Source organism: Phoca vitulina, unplaced genomic scaffold, assembly GCF_004348235.1.
Source record: "Phoca vitulina isolate PV1807 unplaced genomic scaffold, GSC_HSeal_1.0 scaffold49, whole genome shotgun sequence".
Taxonomy (NCBI): domain Eukaryota; kingdom Metazoa; phylum Chordata; class Mammalia; order Carnivora; family Phocidae; genus Phoca; species Phoca vitulina.
Genome location: NW_022589752.1, coordinates 4,836,707 through 4,860,724, shown reverse-complemented (window position 1 = coordinate 4,860,724; position 24,018 = coordinate 4,836,707). Strand labels below are relative to the sequence as shown.

Here is a 24,018-nt window from a genome sequence, read left to right as displayed (position 1 = left end):
TACAAACTGACTTGCAACATTACTGGATTCCAAGAGGTCAAGGAGAGAGGGGGAGAGAGGGGAGAGAGGATCAAGAAGAGGAAGTTAGATGCAGAACTTCGGAAGATCCGAGAAGAAAAAGTGGGTTAGGGCTTGAAGCTTTCAAAATATATGGACAAATCCTCTCTGAAATCATAGTCAGGTACATGTTTCTCTTTGAAAGGCAACATGTAACTTAGTATCTCCCCATCTTCTCCCCCCTCCCTCGAGTTTCATCAGCATCTGTGCTCTGAAGATAATTGCTTCACAAAATGATGGCTTCTTGCAGTGATTTCTAAAAAGGTTAATATGTGCAAGACGTCATTGCCTTTGGAGTCCACATGATACCGCCCTTTTTAAAAGGTCTTTAAGTCACTCAGGCTAAGTGATAGCAATCATTGAAAAACTTAAACACAAGGATTCATCCAGTCTTTTAGGGGTTTCTGTGCAGTAGTACTTCAACATTTAGTGTTGATGCTATAAGTTATATGTGATTTAAATTGATTTGGTCTTTTTCATGGAAAAATAACTGTAGACATTTTAAAGACCTAAGAGCAAGCACAATTTCAACTTTGGAAGAAACCAGTTTTAGAAGTATTAGCAGCCACCAACCTGTGTATGATTGAAATACTTCAATATGGAATTAAGCATACTTTTAATATTTAAGCTTAAAATATTTGTGTTAGTAAAAAATGTTACTGTAGTAAGAAATCTAAAAGGAGAAAATAAAAGAAGATACTATTAAATTTTGTTGGTTTAATTTTTAGAAACCACACATTTCTTTTTTTTTTAAGGAGAACATTAACCTTTTTTTAAAGTTTTTTTTTTTTTTAAAGATTTTATTTATTTATTTGAGAGAGAGAGAGAGCATAAGCAGGGGGAGCGGCAGGCAGAGGGAGAAGCAGGCTCCTTGATGAGCAAGGAGCCCGATGTGGGTCTTGATCCCAGGACGCTGGGATCATGACCCGAGCCAAAGGCAGACACTTAACCGACTGAGCCACCCAGGTGCCTGGAACCACACATTTCAAATGGCAAACAAAAGTGAAATTAATTCTTCTTTTCATTATAGACAGGCAAAGTAGGAATATAGCTATGAGTGAATTTGGTATGTTGCATCTGTTTTGCATTTATAAAGTAGATCACTTTTTGGCAGAAAGTTTTGGCAATGGTTATTTCTCTCTTTGCATGATTTGAATTGCTTATGGCTTTGTGCAGGGATTATGTTCGTGAGACCTATCAGTTATAAGGTATGAAATTGGACATCTGAAGAATTTCCTGTTCAGTTACTCTGAATTATGAGACAAATTAATAGGCATACAAACAAGAATCTATAGGCTTGAGGTTGGTTCCTTACTTGGGCAACTTGAGTCCTATAAGTACAAAATGTCCATATTACTAAATGGCAAGATCTTAAGATCTTTTGACACCATGTTCTGAGACAATGATGAGTGAACAGAACAAAATCACATACTTGTACTTTGCTTGGAATGATAAAATAATACATCAACTTAAAAACATTGATACTAAACAGTTAAACATTCACACTACACTGAAAATATTATAAATGTCGGTTTGCTATTAAGGAATGATACCACAAGCCAGCTCTAATAACAAAATAGGAGAAATGAAAAAAAAAACAAAAACCAAAAACCAGAAAAAGAAGGAACTTGTGAGATCACAACTGCCCCATTTAAGAAATAAGGTACAGAGAGGTTAAAGGACCAGTGTAGACACAGCTGGTTTTGTAGTGGCAGACCAAGGATTAAAACTTAGTTTTTTGTTTTTTTTTTTCTTCTGTTCTAGTGCTGCTTCTAAATGAAGGTGAAAGAGGGAGGTGAATAGGTGCCAGGGTTGTGGGGTCTGTGGGATGGCAGGTGGTGGGGTTTTGTGGGGAGGATGGGTAGTTTAGGTAAGACGCCAGAGGACTGCAGAATTTAAGAGAGAAATTTATATGGCCAGCAAAGTGAACCCAGATTTGGGGATAAAGTTATTTGTGGTCAAGTTCTGGAAGTACTTTTAGGGCAATTCCTTTTTTTTTTTTTTAAGGGATTTTATTTATTTATTTGTCAGAGAGAGAGCGAGAGCGGGAGAGTGAGGGAGCACAAGCTGGGGGAGCGGCAGGCAGTTGGAGAAGCAGACTCCCCGCTGAGCAGCGAGCCCGATGCCATGTGGGACTCGATCCCAGGACCCTGAGCTCATGACCTGAGCCGAAGGCAGACACTTAAGGGACTGAGCCACCTAGGCATCCTGAGGGCAATTCCATCATGCTTATGAACCTAGCCACAATCCTAACCCCCTTTCTTAGTACACGTTTTTGATAATATCCATTGTGGATTCCCCACTTTCTCTTTCGCCCTAAATTCCTTTTGTTTAAATGTGCTTCAGAGTGGATTTCATTAGAAATGAACTATATCACTTAATGGTACAAGGATCAGATACACATGGTAGGCCAACATCAGGAAAGTAATATACTTATTTTACAAAGTATTCAAACTAGAAATAGTTTCTTTTGTGGTTTCTGAAGGAAAAAGATAACGATTGTTAACTTTAAAAATAAAAGTTTTTTGGGGTGCCTGAGTGGCTCAGTCGTTAAGCATCTGCCTTCTGCTCAGGTCATGATCCCAGGGTCCTGGGATCGAGCCCCACATCGGGCTCCCTGCTCAGCAGGAAGCCTGCTTCTCCCTCTCCCACTCCCCCTGCTTGTGTTCCCTCTCTCGCTGTGTCTCTCTCTGTCAAATAAATAAAATCTTTAAAAAAATAAATAAATAAATAAAAGTTTTTTTATCAGCAAAATTGGGTTTATTTGGGAATAACAGAATTGCAATTTGGGTCATGCAGGCTGTGGCAAAACCATAGGCAAGTCCAACAAACAAAGGAGAGGACCATTATTTTATGGAGAAGGAGGGAGAAGTTGAGAGGGATGGTTTTGAAGGAAAGTCCATTGGAGAAAAGCATGAGTCCAGGGCGATGATAGTTTCTCAATGGCTGAGTTTCAAGGGTGGTTGATTTCTTATAGAAGATGCAGTATATACATCTTTCCTTTTGGGGGCCTGTAATTGATGATTCTTCCTGTTGATGTTTTTTTTTTGTTGGAGTCTGTACTTGACAATTCTTCATGTAATTGACCTTGAGTGGTATGGCCTCCTCTTCCAATCTCCCCTTCTATCCTCCCTACTCCATTTTTGAAAGATTTCCCTTTATTCACATGACTAACATATTTTACCTACTATGTGACATTTTTCTTCGCAGTTGGTGGAATAATAAGGGTCTAGAGATCAAAGGATAATTTGCTTTCTTTTGGAAATCTTTTAAAAAATCTGATAGCCATGTATTTTTATACAATAATTTGTTTATACTCCATGCATATTTCTAAAATAGCTACTATTTAGTTTTGCCAATTTATGCCTACTATATCAACGGAATTATATAGCATTTACTAGTTTGGGACTTGCTTCTTTGAAGCTCAACTTCATGTCTTTGAGATTTTTTTATTGGGTTGAAAGGGGCTATATGAGTTATAGTTATTTAAAATAGGCTATCTTGGCCTCTTTCAGGATTTGATATTTTTGATAATTTTCTGAAACACATCTAGATGGGAAATGTTACCCACCCCTTCCTTATATCTACTTTTAGGCAACTGTTTATTGGTTCCAGTTATTTTTACTGTTTCTATGACTTACCAAAAATAACATTATTGACTTATTCAGTGATTCAAAAAGACACCCATTCACTCAATTAATAATTATTTAGCACCTTCCGTGTTTGAGGTCTAATGCTTAAAGTTGGGCACATTATGGTGAGCAAAACAGAAATGATCTCTCTTGGAACTTATCATTTATAGCATTAGAGACCTATGTATAAAAAAAATTATGATGGAGTGTGATAAGTTTTATTGATAGAGGATAGCCTAGAGTACTATGGGAATGCAGAACAGGTACTCCTGATCCATTTAAGGAAAGTGAGAGATTTTAAAAAGATTTATTTATTTATTTGAGAGAGAGAGAGAAAGAGAGAGAGAGAGTGCAGGAGGGGCGGAGGGAGAGAGAATCTCAAGATTCTCTCAAGATTCTCAGGAGAGAATCTCTGCAAGGAGCATGGAGCCCCACCTGGGGCTCGATCTCATGACCCTGAGATCACGACCTGAACCAAAACCAAGAGTCTGATGCTTAACCGAGTGTGCCACCTAGGCGCCCCTGGAGAGATTTTTAAAAAATACAGAATCTTGGTCTTGATCCCCAGAAGTTTTGATTCTGTAGATCTGGACCAAAGAAACTCGTTGTTGTTGTTAGTGTTATGGTAATGATTATTATTTTAACTCCCCACATGCTCTAGCCAATTAGCCAAGTTTAGAAAATACTGTGTATGAGCGATTAACATGGGCAGTAATCATGGCAGCGTCTCTTAATGAACTAGCTAGGGATGGGATAAATGGTTTTTAGATAATTTCTGCCCATAGGCCAAAGGTTGAACTTTGTATTAATCCCTATTCAATTGTAAATTCTTGTCCTTAGGTCATAAAAGTTAACTGCTCCAGTGGTGGGTGAGAGAGCCTGCCTGTACTGATGGCAGGACACATGGAAAGGACCTGGGATTGTTGTGTAGCTATAAACCCAGTGAGAGTCAGAGGTGGGCCTGACTGCCACGGAAGCTGCCATGACCTTAGGACACATAACTGTAAGCATTGTATCAGAAGGAAGGAGGCAAGAGTCCCCTGTGGAGCACTCGTTGGAGGGCCTATCTGGACTCATGTGGATAGTCTAGGATCATATTTAAGGGGGATGTTGACACTTGGGGTGTATGAAAAGATGTTGAGCTCCCTGATAAATATCCGTGTGAGAAAGAATTGGAGAGAAATAGTCTTATTCATCCCAGAAAAAGAAAACTTAGTGTACATAGTTCCAGAGGAAAGAACTGGGACTAAAAAGAGAAAGTTATTTGGGAAGCAAGTCTCATTTTACTCACTGACTAATTTATTCACGTAACAGATATTTAATATCTACTATAACTCATGCTCGAAGTTGCCAAAGATATAATAGTAAACAAGATGGATTCAGTTCCTGACTTCATGAAGCTGTAATTTATTGGAAGATCCAGACAATTAAGCAAGCAGTTTAATGAAAATGTGATAAGTGCAGTAATGGGAAACACAGGGTGCTATTTCCCCTCCATATAAAACACCTCTCTGATATTCACGCTATCAGAAAGATGGTAAATGATGGCTACTCTGACCTTGGAGGTATTCAAGAAGAGGCTGTGGGAGTAATGAAGACGTTGTGCCAATAACTGCCATTAAAATCCTATTTAGCTTTTAGCATCAGTGATGGTGTATGTCTTTGTAACAGACTCACACTCCTTGCTTTTTTCCCCCTTCCTATCCCGTCCTTCCTTTTCTTCCATTTTCATTTGCAATTATTTAAGTCTGTATGATGGAATGATTTTGTGATTTTCACAGATGTGTGTCTATAAAGAATAGGACCAATTCTCAGAACTGAAGTCATTCTTAGTTATTATGTTTTAATCTGGGCTGTCATGTAATTGAGGAGAGGTATAAGTGTTCACATAAATGCACTGTGATCTGATTTATAGCTTCAGTTTTTCTCATTCCTCTTGATGATTAACCCATGCAGGTAGGGACTCTTTGTGGGCTTTATAGTGGGGGTCTATATTTCTGGGGGATGGGTAGGCACAAAGAATGAGTAGAACATCAATGCTGCTTTTCATACAATATTTATGTGTTCTAAAAAAGATTATGGTTGTTTTGATCGTTATATTTTGAATTCTTAACATGTCTTAAATAATTAGAAGAGCTTTTAATTCGTAGCACTTAAGAAAAATTAAGTATTATGTTGTGACATTCTCAGGACTCTCTGAGCCTTTCACATTCAGTGTTCTAGGCTGAAACTGGATATTGTGGAGGTTTGGGTTTACTTTCTCTTGACCCAATATGACTTCCTGTTTCTAAGAAAAACAGTTTTAAAGACTTTTAAAAGGAATATCTTGCATGCTTGGCAACTCTTGTAAAACCACATGTTAGTAAACCAGTGTGAATGAAGTATATATGAAAAAAAAAATCAAAGAAAGAACCATATTGCTCGACCAAGTTAGCATTTTGTTTTGTGGAAATTGGACGCCATAGAAAAATTTGGTGATTTAGGAAGTGTCTGCTTTTGGTAACCAGATAAATCAGGAACCAAAAGTTTCATTTTGATTTAGTTAGTCATCCTAATTCAAGGGGACAATTGATCACAAATTGGGGTTTACTCAGTGCTGAGTTGATGCATACTAGTGATTCTGGTTATATGGGTTTTTGTTTGCTTTTTTTTTTTTTTTTATTTGTTTCTTTGTTGCAACTCGGGCACCTCCTTTCAAATGAATTCATAAATTTAGAACTAATTCACATGCATTCTCACAATATCCTGGAAAAAAATCCAGTTATTCCTGCCACTTAGCCAATGAAGAAAATGAATATTAGTGAATAAGGTTTGGTAGTTAGATAATTCTCTTTGAACAGGAGGTTCATGTCTCCTGGCTCTCAGGTCAGAGATTGAGCTTCTCTCTTGGTATTGTCCTAGAAACTGGCTTCTAATGAATATTTTAATAGGAATTAAATATGTTTTTGTAACTATAAGGGTGATTTATTCATTTGATTAATATTCACTGAGTACCTAGTATGTGTCAGGCATTCTTCTAGAAGCAGACTGTATGGTAAGGAATAAGGCAGGCAAGTTCTTTGATTTTTTTTTTTTTAAAGATTTTATTTATTTGAGAGAAACAGAGAGACAGAGAACGAGGAGAGGGGAGAGAGAGAAGCAGGCTCCCCTCTGAGCAGGGAGGCAGACGTGGCGCTCGATCCCAGGACCCTGAGATCATGACCTGAGCTGAAAGGCAGATGCTTAACCAACTGAGTCACTCAGGTGCCCCACGTTCCTTGATTTTTATTTATCTATTAAACACTTATTGAAAAGCTTACTATGTGCCAGAAACTATACTAGGTTCTTTAGAGATATTAGGTCATTTAATTGTCCTAGCAATGCTAGGTAGGTATGTTTATTATACCGGTATAAAGAAGGAGGCTCAAAGTCACCTACCTAGGAAGCGGCTGACTCAGGGTTTGAATGCAGGATATCTCATTACCACCCATTTTATGGTCCTTCTGTGAGCCTGATCTCCTGAGCTCACACATTCCTTGTTAAAAAACAAACAAACAAACAAAATACCCCACCAAACACACACACAGGAAAAAAATAAAGGAAAATCAAAACTATGTAATCTGACCACTGTTAATATTTTGGTGTCTGTGTTCCGTTCCTTAAATGTGTATGTTTAGAGGGTGTGTGGGTGTGTGTTTAAATATATATGATATCTTGTTGGTTTGTTACCACTTATTTTCATAAACATATTATAAATATTTTGCAGGCCAGTACATTTTAAAAATAAACTTTTAAATAGCTTTACAGTGTTCCATCATTTGTCTATATCATGATTTACCTAACCGGTTTCCTTCCCCTTAACCAAAATTTTCAATTTCATAAACCCTGCTTTAAAGTATCTTTATAACAAAATCTTTTTACAAATTTATGATTGTTAAAAAGTTTTTTGGTGAAAAATGGTATTCATACTTTTTGTAAGTATTTATACAGTAGCCACATGAAGTCTGTGCTTTATGAACATGATGAGGTTATCAACGTCAACATGCTTTGTCTTCTAGGTTAGTGGATGACAGATGTGTCGTGCACCCGGAGGCAGGAGACCTCGCCAACCCTCCCAAAAAATTCAGAGGTAAGAAATAAATATATATATTTTTTATTATGTGACATAAGGGCATGAGATTATTTTTGTGTCTTAAAATAAGTCATGTTAAAACTTTATTCAGCGTGACACTTTCACGTATAAATATGTCCACTGAAAAGTCTTTCAAAAATTTCTTCATTGTTTTTCTTCTTTTACACATTGAAGGATTTACAAGGAAAGAGTAATTTCGATTTTTGTTTTGCTGGACAATAGTCAGTCTCTTGAAGGGAAATCTTGATGATGAACTCTGAAAGGCTACTTTCCAAACCAATAAATACAGCCAAATATTTATTTATGTATTCCTGGGACAATTATACTATAAATGTTTGTGTTTCATTATCAGCTCTTTATCTTAAATCTCCAAGAGGGTAACAGTGATTTGTTCTTGTAGCTTTTAAAATGTCACTTTGGATGGCATCTAATAACGAATAATTGTCTTAGAACTCCTTTCTAAGTATAATTTTAGAGTTAGCTTGATAATATCAACTGAGACGTGGGCCATAATAGGAGACCGATTGTAACTGGACTGTTACGAAGGAAGGATTAATGGAATCTGCGAAGAATCATAGACAAACTAAAATCAGCAATTAAAAGCTTGCTCAAATCAATTTCATAGTTTGTGTGTACTTACAGTAATAAAAATAATTTTAAAGCAGCATTCACTTTGAACACACTGTGGAAGCATTCCTTCTCATACTGGTGAAAAGCAGCTTTAATGTGGGATAAAATTCCAGAGAGAGAAAGTGGAAGGGATTCCCCAGAGTCCCAGACCCAAGTCAGGATGTTCACATTCGGCAAATGTTTCCCTTGTTTCACTCCCTGTGACAGACACTTTTCCACCCAATTCTCATTATAAGAATATCATATATATTTCATTTTCTCTATACTCAGAACCTTGCGGAGTGACAAGCCCAATAAATATTTTTTTGAATTAGATCGGTCACTTTGAAGGAGAACTCCCATTTTTTCCTCCACATGGAGAAATTAACATAAAACCCGCCGTGGGAGAGACACTGCCCATTAGAAGCACCCACGAAACTAGTCAGTAGGGACTCTCCCCTCACTCTGGGCAAGTGAGGTGTTCCCTCAACGGCCCTTACTGAGGACAGACTCACCATAAAACTGCCAGCGAGGAGAGTCAGCAGTGCGACTGATGAGTAAATAGTGCTGTGGCGTTTCTAAGGCAAATGGGGAAAACAAATCTGTCTCTGTAACAGGAAAAAGCATGGGGTTCAGGTTTTGACTGTGCTGCTCACTGGCTGTGTCATTTTAAGTAGGTCGCCTAACCACTTTGAGCCTCAAAGGGCATTTGTCGTTGGCTGGTGAGAGCAAGGGTGGGTCATAACAAGAACAATGCCCCCCCGCCCCCACCAGAGCTTTGTGAGGCTCGAAATCTTCCCAGAGAATAAAAGTGAAGTGTTTTAAATCATTATAGAAAAGACGGTTAACTTATCATCGAAAGGCATAATGTATTTCCTTTTAACATATTTGACTCTGCTCTTATGTTGTACTCTCTTCGAGGACAGGATTCTACTTTTTCCTTGTTTTCCAGGCACTTGCCCATCCTAGACATCCCAAAAGCTAGACGTTAGATGCTTTCGGATGAGAGACCCAAACATTCCCTGGGGTCACATGATAGAACTTGGTTCCCAGGGTCGCTCCACACATCACCGCCATGCGATCGGGTAGTCTTACTCCTCTGGCGGTCAGGGGAGATTAATCTTTCAAAGATAACCTTCAGGGTTTGTGGCCACCTTTTCTTTCTTTTCCTCTTTCCCAGTGAAGCGAATTGTTTTAAAGCGTGAAGATTATTTTAGTGTATTTGAGGGAGCCCTGTGGTAACACTCTGTACCCAGGAGGTAATTATATACAGATGCTTGGTGTCATGTTATTCGGTGGGCACTGGTTCAAAGTATGAATCACTCAGGTGCTCCATCCTGCCCTTGGAAGGCCGGCTTTTCCTGTAATCTAATACTCTCCGTCATTGTCCTTGCTAGTTTGCTCTGATTTTCTACCTCTAGTTGAAGACTAAACCATTTTTCTTATGCCATTCATCATCAGAGAAGGAGAGTCCTTTTTTCTTCTTCTGGGGATTGAGGGTTTCCTTTTATCTTAAAGCTCTGACTCTTCTCTGATGATTCTTGGAACCCCGTCATGACAGAGTCCCAGCGGATAATGCCCTGAGATGGGCTTGCCTTGGTCTTCAGACTGCTCAGCAGCCATAAGGGTGCCTTCTTGTCCCAGATGCCTTGTCTTTTCACATAGCTCGTCCTTTTACAGCTCTTGCATCTCACCATTCTCTGCCTGCGCGTATTCCCCCTGTGCCCTCTGGCTTTAAAAATCATCGTTCTTTTTCATAGACTGGCCTCCCAGCATTGCCACCCCTGCCTTTCCAGACTCCTCAGCCAAGTTTCCAGAGCACCCTCCCTCATTGTTACTTTTTAGATAAGGTGAAGAAACAATAGCATATTGTGGTTCCGCTACACCTCAGTTCCTCTTGCCTCAGCCATACAAATGATAGTCTCAAATTAATTTGAAAAGATTTCTGTTTTTCAGTCTATTATTTGTCTGAGTGAACCATACAATTTTAGAGCTTCTAGGCAATTAAAAGTTAATCTAGTGCAACTCCCCCAGTTTTTGGAATGAGGAACCAGAGCTCCAAAAGGGTTAAAGTGATTCTCTCCAATACACACAACTATGCAGCAAAGCATTCTTTTGACTGTGTCACATTGCCTCATGTATGAAAAGAGGAAACTGAGTTTGTTTTTTTTAAAAGATTTTATTTATTTGAGAAAGAGAGAGAGAGCACAAGCAGGGGGAGCGGCAGGGGGAGAGGGAGAAGCAGACTCCCTGCTGAGCAGGGAGCCCGATGTGGGGCTCAATCCCAGGACTCCAGGATCATGACCTGAGCCGAAGGCAGACGCTTAACCGACTGAACCACCGAGGCTCCCTGAGAAAACTGAGTTTTAGCAATAACTTCCCAAGGGCTATTTAAAACCTGATTGACAGTTATTTTTCAGTAGAAACCACGTAATCAGACTAATATTAACAGAAGCACAGTGGCTTTCTCTTGTCAGTGCATAATTCCTCTCATGGTCAAATACTGCCTATTTTCTTAAGAGATAAACCTTAAACTTTGGAATAAATTCAGATGTACAGAGAAGTTATAAAAGTAGTACAGAGGGTTCCTCTTCACCCAGTTGCCCCTGTGTTAGCATCTTCCATAACCATGGTGCATTTGTCAAAACTAAGAAATTACCATTTGTACATTACTATTGACTAAGTTCCAGACTTCCTTTGGATTTCACCAGTTTTTTGACTGCTCTCCCTTCCTCATCCCTGATCCCATCCAGGACCCCACGGGGCATTTAGTCATCCTGCTCCTTAGTCTAATCTGGTCTCTGACATTTTCTCAGTCTTTCCATGTTTCATGACCTTGATACTTTTGAAGAATGCTGGCCAGGTATTTTGTAGAATGTCCCCTCATTTAGGGTCTGCCTGATGTTTTTCTCATGATTAGACTGGGGTTAAGTTTTTGAGAAGAATACCACTGAGGGGGGCACTTGGGTCACTCAGTTGGTTAAGCATCTGCCTTGGGCTCAGGTCATGATCCCAGGGTCCTGGGATTGAGTCCCGCATCGGGCTCCCTGCTCGGCAGGAAGCCTGCTTCTCCCTCTCCCACTCCCCCTGCTTGTGTTCCCTCTCTCACTCTGTCTCTCTCTGTCAAATAAATAAATAAAATCTTAAAAAAAAATAACCCTATAAAGTGGAAATTGTTGCTATTCCCAGTTTTGCAGTTGACAGAGTTAAGTATAAAGAAGTTATGTAGCCATCTTTAGGTCACTGACTCCAGAGCTTTTTGTTTTTAATCACTCTACCATACTATTTATTGAATTATCCCCTCCTTTAAGTTTTACTTAGTGGTTCTGTACACCCACATAGATTAAATCTAATCCCTCTTCCACACAACAGCCCTTTGAAGTATTGTTTAGAATGATCACATTTCTGCAGATCTTTCCTTCTACAGGCTTACTTTTTAAAAGTCTTTCACTTGTGGCCATTCACAAATTCCTCACAGTGATTTCTCTAGTTTTCATTATACTGTTTTGTTTGTTTTCTGGTTAGGCTCCCGTTTGTCAATGTAATCCTTAGAGGTGTAGAAAGAAGAGAACATAGTACATTTGGTTGCAGTATGATGAGGATTTTCCTCTGTTTGGGATCCTATGCTTGTGGCCCAAGAGTCCTGGGCAGGACTCCCTAACTCACCTCTAGCTGTTAGTCAACCCAGACTCCTGATGCTTTTTATTTGTATCTCTGAATCCTCATTTTCCTCCTCCTGTGCTGTATAACTGGTATGTTAGAACCAAGTAGAGAATCTGTTACATTTCATTTTATTAGCATTGATTGGCTTATTATTCTAGCCTGCCACTCACTCTGTCTCTCACTCTAGCTCTCTCTCTCTCAGATCTTAACTCTTATCCAAATTATTTATTCAAATTCCCAGCCTTACAACACCTTGAAATTTGTTAAGTTGGTAAAAGGTAGATGTGTGATCCTCTGAATCCATGTGTTATTCCAGTGTTATTGAATATCTCTGAGGAGAAATAGAGTATGATTGTGTTAGAGTCTCTACAACTCAGACTTTGGAAGAGATGGGAGGTGATCTCTGGAAGCACGGATGAAGAAATGGGGGGAAGTGAGCCTAGGGAAAGAAAAGGCAACAAATTGTCCATTACCGTCCATCACTGTGGCAACTGGAACTCAGTGCTGTTGGGGCCCTCTGAGACTCCATGAGGACCATGCCTCAGAATCTGCCCAAGGACAGAAAAGCTGGGGCCAACTTCCATCCTCTGTGGGTTACGGGTTGCCCCTAAAAAGGCATTATCACCCTCTTCCACAACAACATCTGGGCTACTCCTGCTTGTAGCTGAGCCAGTTCTCCAAGAGTCAGGGAAAGCTTTCATGAAGAGAAGAGAGATGGGGGAATTGGAGGTTGGAGGCTGTTAGCATGCTGGAAACTGTCCACTGGAGTTGTCAGTGAACTTGGGCCTGAAGACACAAAGTCACATTACTTGTGCATGCTCAGAAGTTGCACCTGTTTCTTTATTTGAAAGCCCTGCAGTTAGGCTATAAACTGTATGAGGGTAAAGACTGTGATAGCCTTGCCTTCTGGGGAATTACCAAGATTAAGAACAGTGCTTTGCATATTGTCGGTGCTGAATTAATTTTTGTTGAATGAATGAATAAAGTTCTAGAAAAAATTGTAATTCTTTTATTTTTATTATGTTATGTTAATCACCATACATCATTAGTTTTTGATGTAGTGTTCCATGATTCATTGTTTGCATATAACACCCAGTGCCCCATTCAATACATGCCCTCTTTAATACCCATCACCAGGCTAACCCATCCCCCCACACCTGTCCCCTCTAGAACCCTCAGTTTGTTTCTCAGAGTCCACAGTCTCTCATGGTTCGTCTCCCCCTCCGATTTCCCCCCCTTCATTCTTCCCCTCCTGCTATCTTCTTCTTCTTCTTCTTCTTTTTTTTTTTTAACATATGATGTATCATTTGTTTCAGAGGTATACAGGTCTGTGATTCAAAAGTCTTTCTTAAAGACAATATAATTTCAGGTCTGTCGTCAGATCCTTTTTTGGGATCTTAACACCACCCAGCATATAACAAAGTCCCTGGCTGATTAGTTGTTTTATAATAAAGCAATGTGTAGACATGTTATTTTGTTATAGTCTTAAAATCTAGTCCTCTAGATTTAAGTTCATTGGTGTCAAGGGTGCATTCTAACATACTAATCTGTAGGGTGAATAGCAGAAGATGAAAACTTCTACATGTATCAAGTGAAGTTTTTTTAGGTTATAGCATTTTGTAGTTTCCTACAAAGAAGTCTAGAAAATTCCAATGGATTTCTAAGCCAAAAATTACATGATTTATACAAAAAAAACCCTTTAAAACCTCCAGTTGAATGTTACTGCTGCACCGACCCTGTGTATATGTGGTAAGTCATCATAGTAAGAACCTTCTACAGCTAAGTCTATGTTATTAAACTCTAAGAAGCAGTGGCAACTGGATAGTAAGTTTACTCTTCTCAGTGAGGTTTCAGAGAAGGGCCAAAGGATGAAATGAAAATAGGGAAATAGTATGCAAAGCTGAACTGCATCTTTTTTTCAAACAGTGACAGAACACTTGGCATTCTTTCAAGTATAATGCGAAGAAGAAAGCACTCAGCCATTTACCCCAATACATTTGGTCTTCTAGGAGATAGACAAGTTAGCCAATGATACTGAAATGTGACCAAGCCTACTCTCCTGCTACCACTGCGGATGTCACATTTATTTAGTTTTCACTATATGTCAGGTAATGCTTCATATTCTGTTAATCCATGTGATCCTTACATAACCCTAAGAGGTATGTATTATTACTGACACAGCATATCTGCATGAATTAGATAGGTGCTACACCAGAAATAAAACAACCACCACCACCAATGGCTTATATATGATAGAAGTTATTTCTCTCTCATTTCATAGTTCCTAGGTGAGTGGATCAGAACCATCTTGGCAACCCTACCATCCTCAACACATGGCTCCCAAATTTGTTCCATTTGTCACCATTTCCCAGTCAGTGGAAAGGGGGGAGGAGCACCTGGGTGGCTCAGTTGGTTAAGCGTCTCCCTTCAGCTCAGGTTGGGATCTTAGCGTCCTGGGATCGAGTCCCACGTTGGGCTACCTGCTCAGTGGGGAGTCTGCTTCTCCCTCTCCCTCTGCCTCTGTTGCTCTCCTTGCTCACTTTCTCTCTCACTCTGTCTTCAAATAAATAAAATCTTAAAAAAAAAAAAAAAGAAAGGGGATAAAAGGAATCCAGGGCAAGTAGATTTTTCTTTCAGGAACATCTGAACCTCATATATCACTCCCATTCATACTTTATTGTCACATGGCATATTGGGTCGAATGGTGGCCCCCAAAGGTAAGTCCATGTCCTAATACCTGGATCCTGTGAATGTTATCTTATTAGTGAGGAAAAAAGAGTCTTTGCAAATATAATTACGTTAAGAATCTTGAGATGAGATCATCTTGGATTACCCAGGTGGGCTCCATATCCAATGACAAGTGTCCATGTAAGAGACAGAAGAAGAGAAGACACACACACAGAGGAGAAGGCCATGCAAAGACAGACACAGAGCATGCAGTTATATTGCCACAGGCCAAGGAGTACCTGGGGCCACCGGAAGCTGGAAGAGACAAGAGAGGATTGTTTCCTAGATCCCTCAGAGGGAACATGGCTCTGTCGACACCTTGACTTTGGACTTATGACCTTCAGAACGACAGGAGAATAAATTTCTGTTGTTTTTAGCCACCAAGTTTGTAGCCATTTAGTCTGGCAGCCACAGGAGACAAATACATACGGCCACATTTTGCTGTAAGGAGGCTGAGGAATGTGGTGGTTAGTGGGCTGGCCACGTGCCTACCTAATAGGAGTTCTGTTACCGAAAGGAAGAAGGGAATGGATATTGGGGGTGAGGGGTAACATTCTCTGGCACATACCATTTTATAGCTGAGGAAATTGAGGTTGGAGAAGTTAAATAATTTGTTCAAGGTTATACAATGAAAAGGAAGCAAAACTTTGATTGAAATCCAGACCCTTAACCATTAACTGTACTGCTTTTAAGCCCAAGGGGCTTTGGAAGCACAGAGAAGAGGACTGTAATTTGTTTAGGAATTCAGAAGAATGGAGGTGAGCTGGAGCTGTGGAAGGAGGAGCGGTTGTTAACCAAGTAGAATGAAGGGGGTGGAGGAGAAAGAAGCATTTCTGGCTGAGGTGCAGAGGAGTGCAGTGGCATGACCCATGTGTGTTTGTGGCTTTTAAGAATGTTTAAAGCTTAGGAGAATGTGGAAGAGTGGCAGAGATGAGCTTGGAGGAGGGTCAGATGCCTCATGACCTTGTATACTGCGCTGAGGCATTTGCTATTTATGTTAAGACAGTGGAGGACTATTAAAGAATTTTAAGCTGATCTGAGACATGATCAGAATTGAAATTTTGAAAGACTGTTCTCTTGCATGGAGAGGTTGGAAATATAGGATGGGATATCAACTAGGAGACTATTAAAAATAGTCTAGAAAATTTGGTAATGGAATAAGCTAGTAGCTATGGATGGTGAGAAGGGGATGTATTTGACCATATTAGGGCTTGATGACTAATTGTATGTAGAAGTGGGGTGGGAGGTGGAGGTGAGGGGAGCGTGTGTCCCAGAATTCTCCCAGGTTTCAGATTTGGGCAATGTAGTATATGGTAGTAGCATGTATTGAAATATGGAATACAAAAGAAACTACTTGATAGGGGAAGGTAATTATATCAGCTCTTTCTATCTTACTGTCTGTCAAAACACCCCCAAACTGAGTGGCTCACTTAGCATCCATTTGTTTAATTCATGAATCTGTGGTTCGTTGGCTGATTCTTTTGTTCTGAGCTGGCCTTGCTGATTTCTGCTGAACTTGCTCATGTATCTTTGGGTATTTTGCAGCTGGATGGTCTAGGATGCTTTCACTCACATATCTGCCAGTGGATAGGTTGTTGATGGGGGTGGCTGGGCCATATGTCTCTTATTGCCTGGCAGGCTAGCTCAGATTCTTCACATTAGGATAGTATGACACCAGCAAGAAAGGGAAAACATCAGTGCTCATCACTGTTCAAACCTCTGCTTGTGTCACATTAGTAAATGTTCAGATGCAAAGAATGGAGACATTGGCTGGGCCTTTGGATAGGCAGAGCTGCAAAGTCACTAGAAACAGGACGTGTATACAGGGACAGGAAGAATTTATGGCCTTTTTGCAGTTTACCACAGTAATGAACTTGGTTCTGGCATCCTTTCTGCCAGAGAGGTAGATTTAGAAGATTGCTGGATATATTGACCTGGAGACTCAGAAATCTAGATGGAAAAATAGAGATTTGAAATTGATTAAAATATGGATTGACTTTAAAGCTGTGAGAGTGAGAAGAAAAGAGTACCCTAATTGGAATCTCGGGGAATATCAACATTTAAGGTGCCAGAAGAAAACATCACAGTATCAAGAGCCACCATGAAGTACCACTACAAAAATGGCTGAAATTAAAAAAAGGGGCACCTGGGTGGCTCAATCATTAAGCATCTGCCTTCGGCTCAGGTCATGATCCCAGAGTCCTGGGATCGAGCCCCACATTGGGCTCCCTGCTCAGCAGGAAGCCTGCTTCTCTGTCTCCCACTCCCCCTGCTTGTGTTCCTTCTCTCGATTTGTCTCTCTCTGTCAAATAAATAAATAAAATCTTAAAAAAAAATACTGAAAATACTAAGTGTTGACAAGGATGCAGGTCAACTAGGACTCTCATACATTGCTGGGGTTGTACAAGATTCTACAGCCATTTTGGAAAAGAGTTTGGCACTTTCTTATAAAGTTAGATATGCACATACTATATGACCCCCAAATTTCACTCTTGGGTGTTAACTGAAAGCAGTGAAAAATTAAGTTCACACAAAGATTTGTACATGAATGTTTATAGCAAAAACTGGAAACAATCAAAATCTCAGCTGGTCAATGGATAACCAATACATGCAATGGTATATCCACATAAAGGAACATTACTCAATAGTAACAAGAAATGAAGGACTGATATACCCAACAACACAAATGAATCTCAAAAGTGTTATCTAAGTGAAAGAAGCCAGTCTCAAAGGACTATGTAATGTATGATTGCATTAATATGCCATTTTGGAAAAGGTTGAGGCAGGAGGGATGAATTTAGCCAACTCAAGATAGAATAGCCTTGAGGTGGTTCAAAGTTCTGTTGACTCAGATGTACTCTCTTGACTTCACTGAAAAAAAAGAAATGAAGTCTCCCCACTTTACACTTGTGTGACTGTTTTTTTTTTTTTTGCCTCTGTGGCTGGCTGTGTGAGAAGATGGAGAGATAACTTATTCATTCAGATGTCTTTGCCTGTCCTTGGTGAGGTCTTCAGATTTTACATGATACAGTATTAATTTTGGGGAAAAGAATGATCCTTATGGTAACTATTTTATTTTATTTATTTATTTATTTAATTTTTTAAAAAAGATTTTATTTATTTATTTGACAGAGACACAGCGAGAGAGGGAACACAAGCAGGGGGAGTGGGAGGGGGAGAAGCAGGCCTCCCACAGAGCAGAGAGCCCAACCCAGGGCTCGGTCCCAGGACCCTGGGATCATGACCTGAGCTGAAGGCAGACGCTTAATGACTGAGCCACCCAGGCGCCCCTATGATAACTATTTTAATCACTTTTATAGGATGTTTGCTCTTCTAAATGATCTGGAGGGTTAGAGGTTTCCTCCTATGTAATATTTATTATTAACTTTGTATTCCTTAGGAAAGTAATCCAATTATTTTAATCCAGTGGAATTTCCTATAGAAAGTGCATTCTTTTTATACTGTAGTTTCCAGGAACACATTATGGTAAGAAGCACGGACTGTTTCTAGAACTGAAACTATGGCTCACTCAAAAACTCTTCAGGGAAGTAAATAGTAGTGATTTTTTTAAAAAGATCTATTTATTTCTTTGAGAGAGAGAAAAAGTGTGTTTTGCAGGGGGGGGGGGGGGGGGGGGGGAATCTCAAGAAGATCCCCCGCCCACCACAGAGCCCTATGCAGGGCTCCATCTCATGATCCTGAGATCATGACCTGAGCAGAAACCAAGAGTCGGTCCCTTAGCGGACTGAGCCACCCAGGCGCCCCGATAGTAGTGATTTTTAAGCCATTTCTCTTGTCCTCTCTTATCTTGTCATATAGTAGGCATATTAAAAGGCATGTTAAAAAGTCAAATCATTTCAGTTTTCTCATGCTCTATAGCATAAAGTATCTACATGTGGGAGAATGTCATATATGTATTTGTTAAATGGAAGTATATGTGAATTAAGATTGTACTTCTATGGTTTGTGGTAGGTGGGCCGTACTTGTTTCACTCTCTTATGAGTATTAAATAAATTAATACAAGTTATATTTTGTTTATGGAAGTCTCTGTGTATCTCCATAAAGCTTACTAATCATTAACTTATTTAAGCTACCACTGAGATAAAAGATTGATTTGTACATTGTGTATTCAAGTTCAAGTAAACGGCCTCTCCTTCCCAGGTGTTGATTTAGTGAGTAAGCCATTTGAAGATCTTCTCCGATCAGGTGGACTTGTTTACATTTTGTGGTTTTCTAGGTAAATACAGCAATTTCAGAATAAAGCAAACAGGTGCAGGCGGGTGGCATTGTTTGTTTTACAAATGCATGGAAGTAGTTTGGAAACTCTGTCTTTTAGAGAATAAAGTAGGTAAAAACCTAAGAAAGCAGCCCTCAAAAGTAGAGAGCCAGCCTCACTTGGCAATGCACCACTGACTCACCCGTGTTCTTCTTGAGCCTTGCTTGCCCTTTTTCAACTGGGGACCCCTACAAAGAGAGATAGATGTCCTGAAAATGAAAGTGGTGGCTCCCCAGGAACTCGCTGAGTTTTGGTACTTCTCTAATGTTTTGCTACATGGCTGGCTGCTGTGTGTGTGTGTGTGTGTGCGCGCGCGTGCATGTGTGCGTCAGTCTTCCACTGGATGGACTTAGAGGTGGTTAAACTTAAATTTCCGGAGGCTCTCAAGGGACATGTGGAACTGGAAGATAATAGGCTTTTTAAAAAAAAATTTTTTTTATTGTTATGTTAATCACCATACATTACATCTAAGAGTGTCCTATCTTGAAATCATAGGTATAGGGAGGCTAAAATTGGCTTTTAAACTAGCATTTTCTAAATGCCAGAAGTTTCAGTTCCTGTTTAGAAACGGGGCTGCTGAATTCGTCCCTCTGATTCTATTTAGAATACTTAACGAAGCACAAGTACAGCTATGGTTGTTGTAGAAAGCTTCACAGTTATGCAACTTTCCTTCTGATTGTATCTGCATAATTAAATACCTCGATGTGGGTAAATATTAGAAGGAACGGAGTTAAACTAAGTTAATTGTGGGGCACCTGGGTGGCTCAGTCAGTTAAGTGTCTGCCTTCAGCTCAGGTCAAGATCCCAGGGTCCTGGGATCGAGCCCCGCATTGGGCTCCTTGCTCAGCGGGGAGCCTGCTTCTCCCTTTGCCTGTGGCTCCCCCCTGCTTGTGCTCTCTCTCTGACCAATAAATAAAAAATAAAATCTTTAAAAAATAAACAAAGTTAATTGTGTGGCTAGGTTGGGAGTTATGTTCTGTAATGTTATCATATAAAAGAAAAAATTCAATACCTGAAATGTCATGTTAAAAAAAAAAACAGTGTGACGGTCCAGGGGGCAAACATAAAAACAAAGCAAAAACCACCTGATTCAGTGTAACTAATATTTTGACTTAAGACATTAACGATGGAAGTTCTTTAATTCCTATTTCTTTCTCACCTTATTTTCTTTCTATATATTTGGCCAACATTGCTAGTAAAATGAAAGGCTGGTATTGCCATTAATTGGCTTATGCGTGTGTAAACCAGGAGAACAAGATAGTTCCCTACTTTGATCCTAACACAAGGGACTGGTAGCACTGTTCTAGAGTCTTATTTGGATATATTACCTGTCCCTTCCTTGCCCTCCTAAGTAAAATTTATTCAACAACCTGGAATTCAAGGTTTCATCACTTAAATAGCCTAGAACTTATAAATAGCCTAGAAACACTGACTTAGTTGAATAAAACCTTTGGGATTTGGAAACTAATCACTTTTTACAGAGAAAGCAAAGGCAACCAGGAGCACTTAACATGTGCCCTGTGAGCCATGCCATCACGGTGTATAGCAACTAGGCTAGCTGGAGACAGTCCCCTTGTGGTTGCCACAGGCCATAGGAGATGGTCAATGCACAGTGTGAATCAGGTAACAGAAGAGATCGAAGAACAAAGGCCTTCTTGTGGTTCTGTAGCTTGGGGTCCTCAAGGTCCTTTCAGGATGATCTGTAAGATCAAACCTTTTTCATAATGAGACTAAGACATTATTTGCCTTTTTCATTCTCATTCTTTCTTGAGTGGATAGTGGAGCTTTCCAGAGGCTACATGAAGTGTGGTGGTGTCACCTCTCTGTTGGCTAATGAAATATGTGCTTGTGTTTTACTGCATTGTAAAGTTCTTAATTTGTCATACAATAAACATAGGTAGAAATGACCCACAAAAGGAAATCTCTTTGGGGTTCTGAGTAATTTTTAAGAATGTAAAGAGGTCTTGAGACCAGCAAGTTTGAGAACTGTTTGCTAAAGGAATAGTCAGGTAGCAAGAATTAGGAATAAATTTCACTAAGCTATGGGAAAAGGCATACGTTAAGAGCAGTGGATAGACAGGGAATAGGCAAGAACTGTGGTCAGGAAAAGTAATTAGAAATCAGGATGCCAGCAGGTATACCGAGGAGGCAGAACAAAATGAGGGGACAGGAGAAATACCTATTTTCTGTGTGCTTGTCAAGGTTCAGCTTGGTATCCCTAGCACTGTGCCTACAGTAGGATAGGCCTGTGATGAATATTTGTGAAAGATTGAATTTTTAAGTATAAAGATTGTAGAACCAAATAAAAATTTGAGAAACATGAGATGCAGTGTTTAACACAGTACTACTTTTAATGGAGGGAATAAATATACAAAAGGGGGAAAAAGATTTTTACATCATTATGTGTCCTAAGTGGGAATTTAATGTTTTCAAGGTAATATTTAATGACATTAGAAGATGTGAAGTGTAAAAAAAGTTTTATGTGAACTGCATATATTTATATATACAGTTTATATAAATGCATTTCCAGTTACTAAAATATGATATGCCTATATGAATGTGTATTTTGGTAAATTTCTCTAACTGCCTGTCTCTCTAAGGATATACACCAAAATGGTAAACATGGTTATCCTTGGGGTATGAAAACAGGTGGGATTTTTTTTTCTTTATACTCTTTATATTTCCCCACTTTTTTCCAGTGGTCATTTATCAGTTTTATATTCAGAAAAACCCATGTTTTTTTATACACACAGACATACACACACATTTTTTTAGGCCACTAGAAAAAAAAAAAAACTAGAGTTGTTTCATATCATAATAGCTTTATATCCCAGGCTCAGAATTTTTTTTTTTTTATTTTTTCACTGTCTATGTGAGGTTCTTGAATGTCTGGAGGCAGCACGGGCAGGTGAGAATTCCAGGGGGTGCACTGGAAGCCAAATATTGTGGATACCAGAGAGAAAGCACAAATTCAAGAAGTTGCTTTAAAACCAAATCCAACAATACATGAAAAAATCATTCACGATTAAGTGGGATTTATCCCCAGGATGCAAGTGTGGTTCAAGATTTATAAATCAATCAGTGTGATACATCACGTCAACAAGAGAAAGGATAAAAATCATATGATCATTTAAATAGATGCAGAAAATGCATTTGACAAAGTATAACATCCATTCATGATAAAAACCCTTAACAAAGTAGGTTTAGAGGGAACACACCTCAACATAATAAAGCCCATATATGAAAAACCCACACCTAGTATCATCCCTAATGGGGAAAAACTGAGAGATTTTCCCCTAAGATCAGGAACAAAACAAGATGTCCACTCTCACCACTTTTATTCAACATAGTACTGGAAGTCCTAGCCACAGTAATCAGACAAGGAAAAGAAATAAAAGGCATCCAAATTGATAAGGAAGAAGTAAACTTTCACTGATGACATGAAACTGTATATAGAAGACCCTGAAGATTCCACCAAAAAAATACTCAAACTGGTAAGATAATTCAGTAAAGTTATAAGATACAAAATCAATATACAGAAATCTGTTGCATTTCTGTACACTATAGTGAAGTAACAGAAAGTAAGAAAACAATCCCTTTTACAATTGTATCAAAAATAATAAAATACTTAGAAATAAACTTAACCAAAGGTGAAAAGTTTTCTGTACTCTGAAAACTATAAAAGATTGATGAAAGAAATTGAAGATGACACAAACAAATGGAAAGATATTCCGTGCTCATGAATTGGAAGAACAAGTATTGTCAAAGTGTCCATACTACCCAAAGCAGTCTACAGATTTAATGCAATCCCTATCAAAATACCAACAGCATTTTTCACAGAACTAGAACAAATAATCTTAAAATTTGTATGGAGCAACAAAAGATCTTGACTAGCCAAAGCAATCTTGAAAAAGCTAAATAAAACTGGAGGTATAACAATTTCAGATTTCAAGTTATACTATAAAGCTGTAATAATCAGAACAGTATGTTACTTGCACAAAAATAGACACATAGATCAATGGAACAGAATAGAGGGCTCAGAAATAGACCCATGATTATATGGTCAATTAATCTTCAACAAAAGAGAGAACCATGTGCAACAGGACAAAGTCTCTTCAACAAATGGTGTTGGAAAAACTGGACAGCAACATGCAGAAGAATGAAACTGGACCACTTTCTCACACCATACACAAAAGTAAACTCAAAATGGATTAAAGACCTAAATGTGAGACCTGAAGCCATAAAAATCCTAGAAAAGAGCACAGGTAGTAATTTTTCTGACATCAGCTGTAGCAACATTTTTCTAGATATGTCTCCTGAGGCAAGGGAAATAAAAGCAAAAATAAACTATTGGGACTACATCAAAATAAGCTTCTGCAAAGCAAAGGAAATGATCAATTAAACTAAAAGACAACCTACTGAATGGGAGAAGATTTTTGCAAATGATATCCAATAAAGAGTTAGTGTCCAAAATATATAAAGAACTTATACAACTCAACACCCAAAAAACCCAAATAATCCAAGAAAAAAATGGGCAGAAGACATGAACAGACATTTCTCCAAAGAGAAATGGCCAATAGACACATGAAAAGGTGCTCAACATCATTCATCATTGGAGAAATGGAAATCAAAACCACAATGAGATATCACCTCGTACCTATCAGAATGGCTAAAATCAAAATCACAAGAAATAACAAGTGTTGGTGAAGATGTGAAGAAAAGGGACCCTTTTGGACTGTTGGTGGGAATGTAAATTGATGCAGCCATTGTGGAAAACAGTATGGAGGTTCCTCAAAAAATTAAAAACATAACTACCCTATGATCCAGTAATCACACTACTGGGTATTTACCCCCCAAAATACAAAAACACTAATTCAGAGAGATACAGGGACCCTTTGTTTATTGCAGCATTATTTACAATAGCCAAGATATGGTAGCAACCC

At 39.0% G+C, this 24,018-nt stretch overlaps 1 protein-coding gene across 3 annotated transcripts in view; it reads left to right on the top strand.

The window, feature by feature from the left end:
• ITPR2 (inositol 1,4,5-trisphosphate receptor type 2) overlaps positions 1–24,018 on the top strand; it is a 493,497-nt gene that overhangs the window by 28,820 nt on the left and 440,659 nt on the right. For all 3 annotated transcript variants that reach the window (XM_032432655.1, XM_032432652.1, XM_032432654.1), the window contains exon 2: positions 7,727–7,797. In XM_032432655.1, the coding sequence (XP_032288546.1) occupies positions 7,727–7,797 (71 nt within the window). The remainder of the gene's footprint in view (positions 1–7,726; positions 7,798–24,018) is intronic.